An 18,523-nucleotide genomic window follows, 5' to 3' on the forward strand; every position below is an offset into this window, starting at 1 on the left:
CAACATTGTTTCATTTGTGTAAGTGACAACCTGTAGTAGTAATATCAGTTTATTTCACCATTGAAATACCACAGGTTGTCAGCCATGCTTACAAAGTCCCACTATTCTTCATTAATAAAAAGTAAATAAAATAAATAATACATAAATAAAAATCTGTAAAAGGTTAGGTGAACTATTCATATAATTATGTCAAAGTGTGACTCTCTAGCTTCTTAAGAGCTTTGTGTCTACTTTAATTGCACTCCCTTGCTCAGTGATGTCACACTGAATAGTCGCCAAGTGTGGTGCCCTAAAATTAATGTCCTGATATGTATTTGCTTCTCCTCACCTACCCCTCTGTCCTCCTTTCCTCTCCCTGTCCGCTTTGTGAACTTTGAACTAGATCCCGGGGACAGGAAAACAGGACAGGAGACAAGGAGAAGGTTTTGGGACATGCTTTTGGATGATTTTCACGTGCAATCATCACACATGGCTGTCACCCAACAATGCAGATCTCTTCTGCAAAGGAGCCACTTGAGTATCCTCCATTAGGTGCCGCTGAGAGACCTCTGAAGAAAATTTTACCTTTGTACACTTGTATCCTTCAGTACTGGGCCAGTGTTTAACATGGCAAATTTGAACATTTTTAAGGTAATATGGAAACGAAAAAAAGAGGAGATGAATAGCAGAAACCAAATTGGGACTTTTGGGACACAGCTGGTCTCGTATTACCTTGGTGCTGTCATCCATATTGGCTAGCTGTCATGGTGATGTACTGTTCTAATGTGAAAAAAGCCACATTGTTTTGCCAAGACGTCCATAAACTGCTTATTTTAAGATTTCTTAGGAGCTACCCAAGGCCTGCTCTCTGCGGTAATAATTAATTCAAGCTGCGTTTGCTTATTGAACAGCGGGCCTCCCTACAGACTGAAGACGTTTTCATGTGACTGTAGCGAAATGCTGGTACTGGAAATACAGGTTTAGCATCTGGGATCAAGTTCTACCACTTTCTCTTCGTAAAGTATAATCCGCAGCGCTGAGAACAGTTGCTAAGGAACGTTGCTAAGGAGCGTCAGGGACCAGGCGCACTCGCCCCCAGCCTCAGCGAGGTCCGCAGCCCTAATCTGCGCGCACCTGTTAGAACGCTCGTCATCAGCGCCCCTCCGCGGTCATGATAAGGCCTTTTTTCTGTGCCACTGCGTTACAAAACTGTGGGGAGCGAAAAGGCTAATTATACTTTAAATCTATCAAGACGATACTTTGTTTGATATTTAGTGAAGGATTTAAAGACAAAGATGACAGATGAAAATGGTTCAATAGCCTATAGAATACTTCTGCTTTAATCAACAAGCGCGATGGCAGATGCAAATAATCAGTTCATGATACCTCCCATCACGTGTACAGAAATGATTCGTTTTATGTATGAAATTTTGAAACTTGACAATTTACTGATCTTATATGAAACTGCGTTAACGTACGTATACACTGATAACTTGATCTTTAAATGAGTCATTTTACATGCACCAGATAATGTTATCCGCACAGCACTTCGTAAAGGAGGAATTGTTGCATAGGTCTAAATCTTAAGAGTCGTGAACTACATTGTAAATATCCCAAAATGACGTCAAGAAGAACATGTATACTTACCAACTCCGAATTTTTCATCCTCTGTTGGGATCCACATTATTTCAAAATATGATTTAGATTCCCTGAAAACCAATCTCCATTCCGGTGGTGTCGTGGGAGGATGCTCGCAAGATGAAGGGCTAGGCTATATGTAGCTTTTATTCTTGTACTACATATAGATCTACGTGTACTGTAGGGGCTACATGTCAGAACACTTACAAAAACGACAGTTAGAATTTCATCTTCAGTTCCTCAGTCTATCATCGTCCCTCTTCTTTATTCCCGCGAAAACGAACCATCTGCAGTCTGTGATGCAGAGCCCAGTCTCTCTACACGGTAATGAACGGAAATCTGATCTTCGCTGTTATTGCTGCAGTGTCTGTAAGCGAGCTGGAGTAGACCGAGTTGAGCCAATTTATTTATTTAGCGATTTCACGCGTAGCCTAGCTTCCATCCCCGTCTGCTCACATGTAGTCTGCCCATGAAACACTCAAGTCTCCTGTCATTTGTACTGATGAACCCCTCTCTTAGTGGACTGTCCGTGCGATAAGCTCATCGGTTTAAACTGGTCGTCGCGGTTGGAAAGAATGCAAGAGAAATACGATGCGCCATCTTCATAACTGTCACATGACAGTCTTAAACATATTCCTGGCTCAAGCCTTCAAAATTCGAAACCGGTGGCGTATGCTAAAAACAAGAGCTTCGCCTACCACTGGCTTTTGTACCACCGAGGCCCCCCAAGATCTCGTTGCAGCCGCACAGTTTGAGCCGTGATCGGCTATGCGTCAGGTGCAGGACAGTCCCTGCGCTCATCTCTCGCGGCACTGACGACGCAGATGGTCATATCAGAAATCAGAAAATGTCACTAGAAGTACTGCTAAATTTAGTATTTGCATTTTTTTAATTTGTTTTTTTTTTGTAGATGGTAAAGGCTAAATAATCATACTCGATAATGGTTTTCAACAAGTGCTGTCATTGCCTTTGCACACAATTGCATTACTAATCAATCAATTAATTAATTAATAGGATACAATGCATGCTGTATTAATTCCCCAAGTCTTTTGCTATATAATGAAGTACTTCGTTTTCGAAAAGGAGCAGATAAAATTGATCAGCATCACATGGAGACAAAAACACTTTCTCTATACAGAAGCAACATTTTTTTGACCATTTAGAACGCTGATGTAATAAGCTTTTAAAATTTTGCTTCTTGGTCATTTACGTTTTCTTTGGTCTTTGAGCATCTCTTCGTTTTTTGATATGTGAGGGCATGTTTGCCACTAATCAGTAATGTTCAAAGTCAATAACATCGTAACATTCGGTGAGTTGTTTAAATTCTGATTATGGTAATGCTAAATGCTCATCCTAAACGGTAAAATGTCGAGCTTTATCTTGGCCACGACGCTCAATAAAGTAGCAGGAACAGCTGGAAAAAGGAAAGCAAGAAAAATCGCTTATAAAAGCAAAGTTGTTCGTCATTTCCAATATTTTGGAATATCGGCTGACCTATGACGTAATTCCTTATAAAAACTAAGCAGCTTCATCTGCCACCCACTTACAGGCTTAAATAGTTTAAATAGCAAATAATCACAACACACACACACACACACACACGTTTGACACTATACGCAACACACTTGAATACCAATATGCAAGTACCATATTCGACAGCCAATTTTTTTCAATTAACTATAAATAAAAGTCATTTATTTAAGGGTTTTCAATTGTAAAAATGGTAATGTAAAAAGGCTCCTGCTTTTTATGGCAGATTTCGTCATTCATAATGCAAAACATTTGTCAAACACTAGGAATCTCACACTTTAACCAGAAACACACTAAACTGTCCAAAGAAGCGCTTTTTAACTCATCTGAAATAATTAAGAGATTTTTTGGTAAGGGAGAGAGTCCCATTTTAATAACAGCTTAACAGAATCTAGAAGCCAACTAGGCGTTCTAAGATGTTCCAGTAAAATCTTTAATATACCACAGCCACAGTGACTCATCTGCAACATTCTAGTGAAAAATGCTATATAAAGATGAAACACGCAATCGATCATCATGAATTATGACAAGGAAAGAACAAAATTAAACTGAGACAAGAGAGAACCAGTGTTGGAAAGTATGTCAGATTTTGATAGGGGTCTTTTCACCTTTGGAACAAGTAGTGAAAGAATCGGTTATTAAATAAGGAGGATTGAGAAGTCAGCAAGTGTGAGAATATAAACGCAACAGGATGTAGTTGAATTGAATTGATCCCATCATTTGTAGAAATGTGCACTTTGTGGATCATAACTTGAGGACAAAATATGGACCGTGCTCACTTAATTCATTTTCACCGCAGGCTGTACCAGTCCCAGTATCAAAGGCAATAAAGCCATCTCCAAATTCAAATGATCATACAAGGATCAACAGCTTTGTTAATTAAATGGTTTCTCCAGCTCTTCTCCCAGAATTCCCATCTACATCCCTGATATAAACTTATAAAATAAGCTCAATAAGGAGACTGTCATTCATGTGAATTGCCACTTTTGTAGCTCCCTCTTGTGGAGAACCTTCAGCCAATTAATCCTGTGAGAGTTACAAGCCTGTTCCATGAGGTGCTTTGCAAAAACAAAGTTTACATTATCTACATACAGCTATGACTTATTTTCTTCAAAATTAACCCATCAGTGAGGAGCCCAAACTGTAAACAAATCTTAATGTTTTCAAATACATATTTTCATCCACACTATAGGGAGATGTACATTATGAAATCACAGTAAGCTTTATCAAAATGTAGCACTTCATGAGGTGAATGTTTACATTTAAAGGCCTAACTATCTGTTCATTTAATTGGGTTGCCAATATTTCTGAAGCACATAGTAGCTATAGGCTATGGCATGCATTACAGGAATTAGCTCATTTGGGTTTATGTAGTTTTTTTTCTGACAAGCCCCTTAGTCTAAGGAAATAATATTAAGTCCAATTACCTTGCCTAGTAAGGTCAATCATTTTAAAGTTGCAAAGTTGTGTCTGAATATGTGCCCCAACAAATGGACTGCTACATTGAGCACTTTGAATCCTCAAACTCAAGAAGTTAAAAGTTTTCTTGCTATTACAGTTCTCCCAATTATTTTGCACTTTTTGGTATTATCAAATTAAATGGAGAGAGAGAGATCTGGAAAAAAAAACCTTTGAAGCAAGCGAGATGGGTTAGTTGCAGAAAATCTATATCACCATGAGTCCCCCTCCTGACCATTACTCCAAGAGGATTGCCTTTCAGTTTTCATCGTTTTAACAGGTGGGTGGGCATTTCCAAACCTAGAGCTGAATATAAAATGTAGGGCTGTTCAAGAAAATCTCATAGAAGACAAAGTTGCTTTAAACTAGGGCAGTTCTGGAGGACCATAAACCGAGTGATTCTGTAGTGCCAATGCATGTTGTGATCACATGATCACAATTTAATATCACACAAAGGACATTTGAGCAGTTTTTATAACATTGTCATGCAGAAATGATGCGCATCTTGAAGCATGGATGCTTCAAGATTCAACGCTCCATAGGAGTAAAAAAAAAAAAAAAAAAATCCCACCAACTAGACCTAAAAAGTCCTTACTTTCTTTTTCATTGCATGCCTTTTATTTTTTAGTCCAATATATGCTATACCCTGTGGCCAAAAAGAAACATTTTTGTGAAGCAAGTGTTCTGTCCCATTTTGCTCAGTGAATAGGTAACCAGGAAAGAACAGAAATTCGAAATACATTCCTCACCAACTGGCTCTAAGTGAAGCACTGCAGATTATCTGTTCAATAGATTCACACACTGCAGTACATGAAATCTCCAGGGTCCTCTCACATTGGTTAACTTTTATATTGGTTTAATTCCTAATCCACAGTGTTGCAAGATCATTGCTGGTTTGCCTTTTGTTTGAAATTCTTCTCAATGACTTTCCCAAGTGTTCAGTGAATCCCTTTTCCAAAGAACCTTGTTGTAAACTTCATAGTTTCCATGTGAACTAAATAAAATTAACTGATTGGTGAGAGGCTTGCAATAATTTCACATCTTCAAGTGTGTGAATACATCGAAACCAGCATGTAGAAGTGTAGTTTTGAAACACCAACTTAAAAACAAAAGATGGTTGTACTGTATTGGATGTTTCTCAGACAACGTGACTTGTAGCTTGCTACCATCTAGTGGGTAGCATTAGGTAAAGCCTGTGCGTCATCTGTGAGGGTCTCATCTGCTCTATATAAACTTAAAGAACTGGAAAGAACAACTAAATGAACCATGGTACCATATTAATGCAACACATCCTGCAAAATTGATTAAACAACCATTCAGTGTGATATGTGCTACACAATCATTTCAGTTTGTTAGAGAGAATGACTTTGCGAATCCGCCATCACCTACAGTTCCCTTTCAGAAACAGCCAAGAATGACTCCAAACAAAACTACTTTTGTTTCTTCTTTAGTTAGGAAAAAATGGAATTATGTAGAAACAAGCCAGATTTTGCATTTGGTTACCCCATCTCCCATCACCTTTGACCTTAAAGCTAAAACTGAAATAAAATGGTAAGGCAGATCCTCACCCTCTGGGAAAAGGACTGCAGTTGATGTAACATACTGTAACAAAGTGCACAAACAGGTGATAGTTCTTTGATTCTATAAAAACTGAGAAATAGAAGTGTTTTTACATCCATATTTGTTATACTTATTATTTCTCTTTTGGGGACACATGGATGTAAAACAAGCTGGAATAACACAACATGAGAGAAATGGCAGCTCTGGAAAGGAGCGAGAAAAAGTCAGGCTCGGATTCCCCAGGGGAAGGATGGCTCAGAGGCCAAGCGATACAGCGCAGACACATACCTTACACCTTTAGCTCTTTTTTTCCACGCAGTGTTGTGATCAAGGCACAGGGATCTTCTACAAGTCTTTTTTTTCAATAAAGTACAAAATAATACATTTTACAGTCTGTACAAGAATAATAGTCCAGCAGTAAAATAGGGTGAGAAAGAAAGAGGGGAAAAACAGCAAGAGTGAGAAAAGGGCTGGAAAAGGAGCTGGGTTGATGATGAGAGGAAGAGAAAACATGGCAGAAGAGAGCAGTGTTCTATTGGCAATAGCTATCTTTCCCTCTTTTACATGAACTCCCCCCCCCAGAAGCAAGAGTGCTGTCAAATCAAATTATTTGCATTAAATTAGATGATCAAAGAAGGCAGTGGGGTTGTGGAGTGGAGAGCTGTGATCATTCTAACATTATAGTTCATCTTTCCAGAAGCACCTAACAAGTCATGTGAAAGGTCATGTCTCAATGTCCCTCTTGTAGTCTGTCCTGTCGCTTTCACAATTCAGTGAGGAACCATTAGTCTCTGTGCAAGAGGTCAACCAAGCAGATCCAGACAATTAAAAATAGCCAGGCATGGTCAGGTGATACAGGACCAAGGGGTCATCACAAATTGGCTCAAAACTCTCAACAGTAATGCCAGGGTTAGCTGTGACTGTATGTATGTGGCATGGCACACACCCTGATCAGAGGGCGAGCTAATACAAGAAGACAAGAGAATGTGAGCTATGTCTTTGCAGGTGCATAATTTTATGTCAGACAGGGCAATTGTGGTCAGGTCTGTATGTTGCATCTATTTGTGCAGATGATCATATTAATTAGCTTTGTCTCAAGGTCCGTGTGCAGCCAGTCTTGAAATGGGTCTGCGTCACATGGGTGCTGTGAGCTTTTTTTTTTTTTTTTTGGTCCCCTGACAAGGTTTTCCTGGGCAACAGTGTGGGTATGTATAGTGGGCCCAGCATGAGAGTAAGTCAGCAGGTAATGGGAGAGAGTCACATTCTTCTCTCCTCGACCAATCAGCTCTTAGACAGCCCATGACTCAACCCTCCTCCAATCGCAAGAGCTCTTTCAAAGTCCGCTGCTCAACCTCCTCTAATCACAAGAGCTCATACTGGCGGAGGTGCATCCTTTGGATTATGTCTCGACAGTCGTTGAAGACACGGCGGATGTTCTCTGTGTCTACTGCGCAGGTGAAGTGTGGGTAACAGTAGTGCCGGCCATCACCGCTTGCTGTGCTGATCCTCTGATGGGAAGGGAAGAGAGAACACAAAATATATGGCTCAATGCCTAGAGACTCATGCCTTTATGTCTCTATAGACAAACATCACTGGTCCATGAGTCATGACAGCCACAGCTTACCAGTGCACTTGTCTATTCCTACCAATAAACTAACGTACTCACCAGGAATTCGTCCCGGATGAAGTATTTTGCCCTTGTGACTCGTGGGTCCTCCCCTGCCTCAGGGGTTGCTAGAGAGGAAGGGTACAGTTTAAATACATATACTTATGACTATTCTGAGGAATGATTTCAGCACTAGTCACACTGGATAAGAAAACAGGTAGGAAAAAGGAGAAAAACAAAAGTGTCCACACTATTGACAGTCACTCTGACTGAAAACAGGTATTTTTAGAAATCATCTCTACACACATCCCAAAAATCCGAAACACACAAGACCATTTCTAGACCTCTGTTTATTCTTAGCCTGTGAATCTGCCTTTCAGAAGCTAAAGCACAAGCACTCCTCATTTCTGTGCAAACGATACTCGATGGCAAAATCCCATCACCATTCCATCAGGGCTTGCATTGCACAGCAATAGCATTATGATGACCGGCTCTGTATTCCTCTGCAGTTTACATGCAGGACTGTGTTCTATTACTGGAACTGCTACTATGTCTGCTATAAAGATGGATACTTGAATAGTTGAAACTACAAGAGCCAATATGGAAGCATGATGCACAATAACAAGACCCAACATAGTTCGTCAAATTATTTTCTGAAAACCTACAGCACTTATGACCTTGTGTATATGTGAGGCAGTTAAATGTGTTTCTCACCGTCATCTGGTGTGGTGTAACGAGCAAACTCTGAAAAATATTCCTCAATCTTTGATTTTGCTGCCAAGACCTTCTCAGCTAAGAGGTCCTGCTTGTTCAGGAAGAGAATTACAGAGATAGTGCGCAACCATCTGAGGACAAAAAGGCAAATAAGGGAAAGAAAAACAAAAACAGGTTATTATAGAACATTAATACTGTATACATTACTGAGTTTACATGTATTTGCAGGCTCACCTGTTGTTCCAAATGTTTTTGAAGAGATTAAGTGCTTCTTGTAAGCGGTTGGTTTGATTGTCTTCTCGAACGACCATGTTATAGCTACTGCTGGCCACTACAAAGATGATGGCAGTTACATCTGTGCAAAAGAAGAGAAATGTATAAGGACCAAGGCTGGGACTTCTCTCTCATTTATCTGTTAAAAACAAACAAAGAATAAACTAACTAAAATGATAGGACACCCTACTAAAAGCAGAAAGATGTATTTACCATTAAAACACTGGATCCATTTCCGTCTCTCATCTCTTTGACCACCCACATCAAACATGCTGAAGGAAAAAGAAATATTTCACACATCACACAATGAGTCATTCTTGTTGCTTAAGTATATCAAAGTGAAAGTGCTTCTGTACCATCATCTACTCATTGCTAACAGCAAAAGTAATATTTAACAAAATATGCATGCAACTAAATATCTTGTACTCTATAGACTCCTCAACGTTAAATAACTTTAGACCTAAATTGGAAAATTTCCTTATCTGATCAAAACTTTAAACAAAGTAATATTCAAACAGTTCAATGACTACCACAGTGAAAGCTATATTTAAGAGAAATTTCAGTCTGGTTTGAGGACATGGTACTGAAACAACATTAGTGAAATTAGTCAGTGATAGATAATCTACACAGATGTAAATCATGCCCCAATTTGTGTAATTCTTGACTTGTGGTTTATTTGTTTAAATCATAATACATTCTTGAATCCTCTTAAGTAATAGATTAGTCTTAAATTAGTATGCTACCTATTTAACAGGAAGAGAATACTTTGTCAGTTTAGGAAAGCATGGCTTAAAAAAACAAGACATTTATTACAGTATTCCACAGGGATCCATTCTGATTGGGTTAACTGCCATACATCTGCGATACATTTATACACTAGATGTTACTCGTCACAAGGCTGATATTTAAATGACACAGAGAAGATTACTATTAGTGCTTTCTTTCACAGCTGGGTACCCAGCAGTGTCGTTTATTGATTTAAACAAAGGCGACATCATTAATACATACTGTGAAAATATAGCCCCACAGATCTTTGAGGAAGACCATTTCACATGTGTAATAAAGAATGCGCCTGGGATCAGAGTCAAATGCCTTCTAAAGCACCATTTTAAAATGATGGCAGTTTAGAAACAAAATTATATTTTAGATAATTTTCGATGGTTTAAGATCTCCCTTGCAAAAGAGGATAATGAATGTTAAACATAAAGTAAGGCAAGCCACCTACTGCACTAGCAAAACTTTCTTCAAAACCTAACACTGATGAATACTTCTGGATTCACGTGCCAGCACTACACACGTATGCAATAAACAACTTAAAAACATGCCTGGTATTTCTGGAAGTCTTAACTGATTTAACACTTACAAGCCTAGTACTGTTTTTAATGTTGGCAGCAGGATCTATTTGCTAAGATTATCATGAGTATTTAAAAACAAATGCTCAATTACCACAACTGCAACATTTGAGACTTTAAAACATGAGCAAGCACGCACTCATTTGCTGTGTTCTCCAATCTGCAAACACTGGTCTCTAAGCAGCATGAATATATTTAGCATTTCCTAACTGTACTACATTAACAGAGGCAGCAGTGATCAGAAAATGACATTTGAAAAGGAAGGGACATGACTCAACTTCAAATATTTGATGGTAAATACTAGCAACATGTAACATCACAAAGTTTCACTTTTCAGATTTATTCTGAATAGGAAAAAAAAATGCAGATCTTGTTTTATAGCTCTAATGTACCATAATTCATACTTTATATAAGGACCTCATTTAATGTTGTTAAAACCAAACTATCCTACATTGGTGATAAACCAAACTTATTCTACATTCTATCCTACTTTCCTACAGCAAAAACAAGCAAAAAAAATCAGTTTAATGCCTTCTAAATCACCACTTTAAAATGATGACTTAGAAACAGTTTAGAAACAAGACTATAATTTAGATCATTTTCAAGGATTAGTGAGGTGTCTCCCTTACAAAAGAAGCAAATGAAAAGATAAACCCCCTACTTCATAATTCTGACATGAACTGTTGTCCACTGTTATGAAGCATATTTGACTACTTACTGGAAATTCACTTTGTCCACTTGGAATCTTGTTTCAAAAATACCACAGGTAAGAACTCTGCACCTGAGCAGATCCTAAAAGGGACAAACAGAGAAAAAAATGCAATGCATTTTGTATTTTTGCTTATATGTTTGCCATTTCAGTTTCAGCTGTGTTATTAAAATGTGATTACCCAGCATCCATACTAAAAACCAAAACCATACAACAAATTAATTATGTGCACATGTGAAACAGTTTAAATATGAGACATGACCCACCTGGTCAGACGGTGTGTAATCGCTCTGCTGCACAATGTCTATTTTGTCTAAAAAGCTGGAAAAGAGAAATACAGCAAATTTAGAAGGCACAATACCTAGACCTTAGTCTGCTCTGCAAAACAATGGGGTATGTTATTTTAAACAAATTCAATAAAACACAAAACATCAGAAGCAGGATAAATCACTGCTCAAAATACAACCATATAGGCTCTTCAGTGCTAGCAGAGTCTGGGATTGGTATAGACTTGACTACAAAATAAACTAGTGTAGCTTTAACTGACCTCAATGTCAGCATTCCCAGATCTAACGCCTGGTTTAATATGATTTGAATTAACTCATGATTTTACAAGTTGCACCTTTGGTGTCACCAGGATGCCCTGATTTATGAGAGATTGTGTTATCTATAAAACCAATAAAATTTAGGTTTGGCCAGAATCTGTTACTCCAACACAATCGCTACAGCATAATAATCCATGTGTACAAACATTACAGTTAACCATTCCAAAAATGTTAATCATAATGTATGGTTATACAGTCTTAATTATACTGTATGGCTAAGTCTTTCACTTGCTAGATAGCTTTTGCTTACTGGCTAGGTTGTTCAGACTCAAAAGCCCTTTTCAGACAGCATTAAATTTACATGGGGTTCTCGGGTCATTTCTCCTTTTACAGATGCTCGTGTAACTATCTCTGTCCGAATCGGCGGTATCGGTTTTATCTTCTTCCTCCCCAGAGAAAATTACAGGGCGAATTACCTGCTGTTTTTCACCTAATCAGCGCTTGTCTTTAGTCCTTTCTGTATACAAATCTCGTGGTGGGGGATTTTGACTGCAGCTATTAGCTGTATTTATTTTCCTAATGAGTGGATCCACTAGAGACCCTCCTGAAACAAAAAGATTGATATAGTTTTTAACACTCAATCAATTTACTTAGTTTGGATGGCAAATCTTCCACTCCATACGCTACCTGAGGGAGAATTATATGGAGGAAAAAGAAACTAAAAACAAAAAGAAAAGCAAGTTCCCGCAGGCTTATTAAAGGGGAGTTTATAAATATAATTGCAGCTACTAGATGTATTGCAGAGTTCCTTAAAGATCTAAATAATTGTTTATATTCAAACTGTCTCAAACATCTGGGTTCATAGAAAATACAACACACTACAAACTCGCTCATCCTGTAGTAATTATAATGCAGTCTGAATGCATGAGTTTTATCACTCAGGAGAGGTGTAAAATGTCTCACTACAAACATTCCCATGTAAAGCCAATCCCATCTGAACAGAGCTAAGGAGGGTGAGAAAGCAAGAACACAGTGTGTGGGAGGGGTGCCAGCTTACTAACTGTTGAGAAAAAGCTTTGTAAAACATTGGAAGGGGATAAATTGTGGACAAAGAAATTGGTCATTTAGTGGACTTTGGAATGGCGTTTTGAGGATGCCCAGAAGAATAATTTAATTAGAAAGAAAACAATTAGAATCCCTTGGTTTTAAGAAAAAGAAAAGTAGCTGGATCAAGCTAGAGTTCCAATGTTTGCCTTTTCAGTCCATAAAAATATGATGAATACAAATGTCTAGATCTTTGATTATCATGGTTAATTGTCATGTGAGTATGCTATTACTAGGCTAACACAGCGAGCACATCACTTAATGTGCATTTCATGTGTTAATGTACAAATATAATTACATGTAAAAGGCTAAAGTTTCACCTTTTCTTTTTAAAAATATTTTCCCCTGTTGACTGGACTTTTATTGTGGTGAATGGACACAGCAAGGTGCAGCGCTGGAGATACAGGGCTGGTTTCCTATACCTATACTATATATAAAGTCTAAGGCTATACTAAAAAATAATTTTAATGGTAAATCACCATCTGCAGTGCAATTTATTCAAACACTAGGCTTAATCCATGTATGCAAAACCCATCCATAATAATTGAGGCCAGAATTTGAACTATTGTGGAATGATGCAAATTTCACTAGTAGTAGAGGAATGATAATGCAATTTACATAATCAGAAAATAATTATCCTAGACACAGAGAGAATGCACCCAAGTTTGATGCATGTTGAGTGCAAGTAATATCTGCATCATAGAAGAGGAACTCACTACTGTGCGCAGTCAATCAGCTGATACTCATTGGAGCGCTCATAACAGGCCCTCACTCCATCGTCCTGCCACAGACATTTTGCATGCTCATAAAACTCCTAAAAAAGATGGAAAGATGAGCAAGCAATAAGTACATTTACAAAGAAAGCCACAAAAACATGTTAAAGCCAGTTAATATAGTCATAAAATTTACCTCAATGCTATCCATACCCCATATTAAAAAGGGGCCAGGCTTTGAGGTAGTTTGAACACTTTGAAGTGGTTAAGAATTACCTTATTTAAAGATGAGATTGCTTTTTACAGGTAAAAAAAAACTGGTTAAATGTTAGGTTTAACGACACTAAAGGGTATTCAAGAGTATGAGGATTATTTATGAGGGCTAAGCAACATTATTTGCAGAATGATGGGAACCAGGCATTCACAGCCTGTGTGTATCTGGGTATACATATGAAAGCAAATGAAGAAAGTGTAAACAAAAATGTACCCTACATGAACAGAACAGTAGAATCTATATTCAAACAGGCAGAGACACCCAGCAAATTTATAGCTATTTCTTAACAGTTGACTCAAGACAGCAACCAAAAAAATAATTTTATCCATGCACACACACAGCATATACACATGTTCTGGGCAGGGATAACACACTCTCATATAGCGTGTGTCTGGAAGACATAGGATTCCTTTACGAGGTCAAATGCCCTCTGCACTAGCACTGTGGCACAATGATCCCAGCTTGTACCCTCTTTACTAAGGGCACTGCCCATCAATGCCCATCAGTGCCACACTCAGTCTCCCCGTTTTCTTCTCCTGGTCATCCCATTTTATTTTCTTGTAATTATGCAGGTCCCCACATCAACTGTAGCCATCACTGGAGTAATTACAACATGCACTGGCTTGGTTCAGTGAGTAATAGAAAACTGCAAACCAATACTTTCAGTCAGCTGACAAGTTCTGATATTTTAACATGTTTGGGAATAGGAAGGGATTAGTGTCATCTGGAGTCAGGAGGTTAAACTTTGAGATTGCCCATATAAACAACTGGGAAAAAAATGTAACAAAGTATACTTTACAATGCTGTTTTCCAAAAATCGGCTTCACACAGTTTGTGTTTATTTGTATACGGACCATGTGTATAGTGGTGATGGGTAGCGTTAACACGGTGATGATTCAATGAGTGCGACAAGACTGCAACCCTTCTTAGCTGCTTATTTACTAGAAACCTTTTTGAAAGTGACAATCCAGAAGACTTTTTAAAGCAATCCTGTTTACAGAAGGAACAAGAACTGCACCCTATGATGACCCTTGAAGTACATTTTTATATTATTTAGTAAATCACCGATTCCAGCAAACTAGACAACTGATTGTCTCAGTCACAGTCAATAGCATCTTCTGAGGTGCTTACAGAAAACCTTTTGCCATTGTTCAAATTAAAAGAACAATTATTTGGATGACAAACCTTCCATGTCTGAAAATGTGTAGTAAAATATGTATTATGCAACTCTTATACCAGTTTAGTCATGCATATTTATTTTAGGACAATCTGTTACAAGTAAGTTAAAAATAAGTAGTGTACTATAACATACGATGACAGGATTCATACAAAATTAATGATATTTGTAATAACGTTAAGATCATTACTAGGAGATAATGGCAGGTCCTCTTTGCACAGGGTGTATTCAAATGATATGGAATGCATTTCTTCTATCCAAATCATTGTTTACTCATTAATTACCAGATTTGATCTCAGGTCAGCTAATACGACATCCAGTATGTTTTAAAAATAGAAATAAAGTTAAACTAACATGTATACACTGCATTGAGAATAAAATACAGCAAGGATAAATTCATGTGCTTCAGTTCCCTTACTGCTGTGGCAAGTGGTGATCGAGATTCTCTCAACAAGACCCTTTGATTCCAAATGCAGCATAGTTCTTATCCATCATCATAAAACAGACATCAACGGGTGCAGAATGTTTATTCACACACAATGAAAGCAATAGCTGCTGAATTTCTTTATTCAAATCAGCTTGTTTGCACTAAATAGAACATATAGGAATCAGTGAAAGAGTTTACAGTATGCTAATAATGTGTGCCTGATTAATTTTTCTGGAGCCTGTGCACTAACTGGCTGGCCCAGAGGAATATGGCTTCCCTGTCTGAGCACTTCAAGGGCTGTTTGGATCCCTGAGGCAGATAATGAGCAGGGGAAAAAGAGAGTTAGTGCTCATTCCCCCTTGGTTGAAACCCCATAACAACTCAATTCACACACAGGGAAAATCTCAAAGGAGCTGACTAATATACTACTGCAGTATCCCCAGTCTGTGACTACTCCCATGTGTCATGAGTTCCACAGGGACATATAGGGTTGATACAAATTTTGCTGGTTAACTGAGGAGAGAGAGATTTTGGCTCTTTATCCAAAAGCATCATAGTGTTAAGACGTGCCAAAGAACGTTCACTGTAATTCTAGCTCTACCATTTAAAGAAGATATTTGTGTTATGATGCTTTTGGGACCTGCAGCCCTGAATGGTTGCATCAGAGACATCATACAACTGATGTACCCTAGACAGGGATAGGCAACATGAAATACAGACTTATACAGCAATAGATCGATTGGTCACGGTAAAGAGATAATATGAAAATGTAGGACTGCTTGGAGCCATGGCAACCAAGCCATGCATTAGCATTGCTAACCATACAGATAGCTCATCACTAAACATAGGTGATCTGCATTCCTCCATGAAAAAACTGATTTGTCAAGCACTGGATTGTATGAAAAGCTGGCTTAGGTTGTAATGAGTGATTGAACTAGCAATTATTTAGCCTGTTTTAGGGCTAAATAATTTTTTCAGTTTATGAAGTGAATCGAAACTCTACTTTTTACTCCATCACGTACCTGTTTTTGTTTGTTTATCTACTAAAAGAATATGACCACATAATACTTTCAATACACTTCAACTTCCACATAGTGCTTTACACCAAATGCAATAAAAGCTTTACTTCAATTAAGAAAAAAAAAAAAAAAAAAAAAAAAAAAAAAAAAAAAAAAAAAAAAAAAAGATGTCACGCTCTGACATGGTAAATCTATGTAATGCTAACTATTTATGACAGGACAAATGTTCTCAGCTCTGAAGATATGACTACTACATTTCATCAGGATATAATTCACTATAGCAATGAATCTGTTATCTTACTAGGATATTTCTACATTGCCTCAACAGGATGTGGCTATGGGAGTCATTCTATATTGGGAATACAGATTGTTCACCTCACACCTACTATGAGAAACACTTTCTACATCAGTAATACTGGTCCAATAACTCTCTCTAAATTAGAATTAGAAATGAAATGAGCCTTAAATATCATTGTTCAGTGGTCTCCTGTCTTATATTCTGTGGAGCAGTGAGGTATAATACTCACAGGTGTGAACTCAAAGTCCTTTTGATTGACCAAGTTGAGGATGTACTTAATCCGTCGTTCGTTTCCTGGACAGGCAAGCTGGACAGGTGGAGTCAATGTACTCATAGCAGCCACAATGGTCTAAAAACAAACATTAACCATTGACAGCAGAAATACTTACCACCACTAATCCGCACAGACAAGTCAATCAAATAGTTAAAGCAAAAAAATCTGAAGAATTCCCTGAGGCATCACAAACCCAAGATTCCATACTTTAATGTTTTAACTGCAGTACTTTTGAGAGTAGGAAGTTCTGTATTTACTGAAAGAGTACAAGCATACACAACTAGTGCTGTTATTTTGACAAAAATGATAACTATTTCAGTCAATATTGTGATATCAATTCACAATTGTTATTTGTTGTCAAAAACTGCACTCATAAAATGATCCTTAATCCCAGGTTGAATTTTCAAACAACCCCATGTGGTTGATATGACTGAGCCATTCAGACTGGAACAAAAATGTTATGAGACATTGCTGACAGTACAACAGTGTCCATATGACTTTGCTTGATGTCATTTGCTATATTTTTCCTTAAAATACTTTAGCCCTGTGTAGCAGATGCTGTCATTTTCCAATTTAAACAGTTCAAAAACTGAAATGTCCAAACCTCTATGGCCTCTTTTATGTTGTTCTTAATGTCTTGAATCTTCTGTTTTTTCTCTCTGCAAATTGAGAAAAAAATGTATTGTTTTAAGACAGCAAACACAAAAAGGACATGTAGACAAATGTACTTAAACACCAATGATGTCCAATATTACTTGTTGTGCATTCACACTATTCTTTTAACAGGTGACAAAATATGCAAAACAGAAGATTGTGTGCAAAAACACAAATGCTTTTTTTTTTTTACTGCAGTGTACCACTACTTAAAAAAACGAACAACTCTTGTCTGGATCTCTAGCATGTGGATGGGCAAAGTCTTTACTTCACCCATTAGTGTAATAATAATGACAGTAATGTATAGTATCTCAAATCTCTCTCAATGAGAACTCATGACAAACACTGGATTAGCAGCAAAGTAAGAAAAAAGATCAAACATGAATAAACATGTCCGATAAACAAAGCCCCTCATTTTAGATTTACACCTGCACACAGATTTACACCTGCACACATTTAGTTCAGTGATAGCTTAGTGGTTAAGTTACTTGACTTGCAATTGGAAGGTTGCTGGTTTAAGCCTCACCACTGCCAAGTTGCCACTGCTGGGCTCGTGAGCAAGGCCCTTAACCTTCAATTGGTCAAGTTGTACTCAGTCATAATTGTAAGTCACTTTGGCTAAAGCATCAGCTAAATTCCATAAATGTAAATTTAGTTCGGAGTTAACGTCAACCATGTGTATCATCATGGTTCAAAAGTCAAGTGTTTTAAAAGTGTCCCTTCCTACTGAAATTCAATTTACAATTTGGTCTGGTTTCCAAAATAGTCCTCAAGTATGTGAATTTAGGCATACAGTTTAGACCTGCATAGGCAAGAATAAGAAGGGACAAAGTTAAACTCAGAGGAAAATCTTAACATTCAGGCAAGCATGACATGGATGTTCATGGAATCGGTTTTACAGTGTAGCGCTACTTTACCAGACAACACTGCGGAATTTATTTATTGCATAATTTATAAATTATGCAAAATCACAAAATTTATAGATAGAAAAGGAAAGAATTTGTAAATGATCTCACTAACTGATTTCTTCAGTATTCCTCGCTTCCTTCCTGGGAAGACTTCCCAGCAATGTCTAGATTGTCAGTACAATATTCATGCCTTTCATTCTAAGTAGTAGTGCTTGTGGTCTTTAAAGCTGTCTGCATTAAGAAATGCCCTCAATAAGTGGCAATAGTTCCCTTTAAATCCCAAATTAAATAGCCTCACTGCAGCAGAGAGA

The 18,523-nt window shown here is 37.7% G+C and overlaps 2 protein-coding genes across 6 annotated transcripts in view; both read right to left on the bottom strand.

Annotated features, from left to right (window-relative positions):
* LOC113578894 (dedicator of cytokinesis protein 3-like) overlaps window positions 1–2,408 on the bottom strand; it is a 46,262-nt gene extending 43,854 nt beyond the window's left edge. For all 3 annotated transcript variants that reach the window (XM_035536326.1, XM_035536325.1, XM_035536324.1), the window contains exon 1: window positions 1,627–2,408. In XM_035536326.1, coding sequence (XP_035392219.1) covers window positions 1,627–1,644 — 18 coding nt within the window. In that variant the 5' untranslated portion in view covers window positions 1,645–2,408. The remainder of the gene's footprint in view (window positions 1–1,626) is intronic.
* Window positions 2,409–5,012: 2,604 nt separating this feature from the next.
* LOC113578881 (guanine nucleotide-binding protein G(s) subunit alpha) overlaps window positions 5,013–18,523 on the bottom strand; it is a 30,120-nt gene continuing 16,609 nt past the window's right edge. For 2 of the 3 annotated variants that reach the window (XM_035536059.1, XM_035536060.1), the window contains exons 3-12: window positions 17,255–17,309; window positions 16,606–16,725; window positions 13,185–13,282; window positions 11,086–11,140; window positions 10,829–10,902; window positions 8,972–9,030; window positions 8,720–8,840; window positions 8,486–8,616; window positions 7,832–7,899; window positions 5,013–7,673 (exon numbers count right to left, since the gene is read on the bottom strand). In XM_035536059.1, coding sequence (XP_035391952.1) covers window positions 7,527–7,673; window positions 7,832–7,899; window positions 8,486–8,616; window positions 8,720–8,840; window positions 8,972–9,030; window positions 10,829–10,902; window positions 11,086–11,140; window positions 13,185–13,282; window positions 16,606–16,725; window positions 17,255–17,309 — 928 coding nt within the window. In that variant the 3' untranslated portion in view covers window positions 5,013–7,526. Of the gene's footprint in view, window positions 7,674–7,831; window positions 7,900–8,485; window positions 8,617–8,719; window positions 8,841–8,971; window positions 9,031–10,828; window positions 10,903–11,085; window positions 11,141–11,840; window positions 11,950–13,184; window positions 13,283–16,605; window positions 16,726–17,254; window positions 17,310–18,523 lie in introns of those variants that run through there. The other variant, XM_035536061.1, reaches the window with a different exon arrangement.

The sequence above is a fragment of the Electrophorus electricus genome, chromosome 18 (assembly GCF_013358815.1).
Source record: "Electrophorus electricus isolate fEleEle1 chromosome 18, fEleEle1.pri, whole genome shotgun sequence".
In the NCBI taxonomy this organism is placed as follows: Eukaryota; Metazoa; Chordata; class Actinopteri; order Gymnotiformes; family Gymnotidae; genus Electrophorus; species Electrophorus electricus.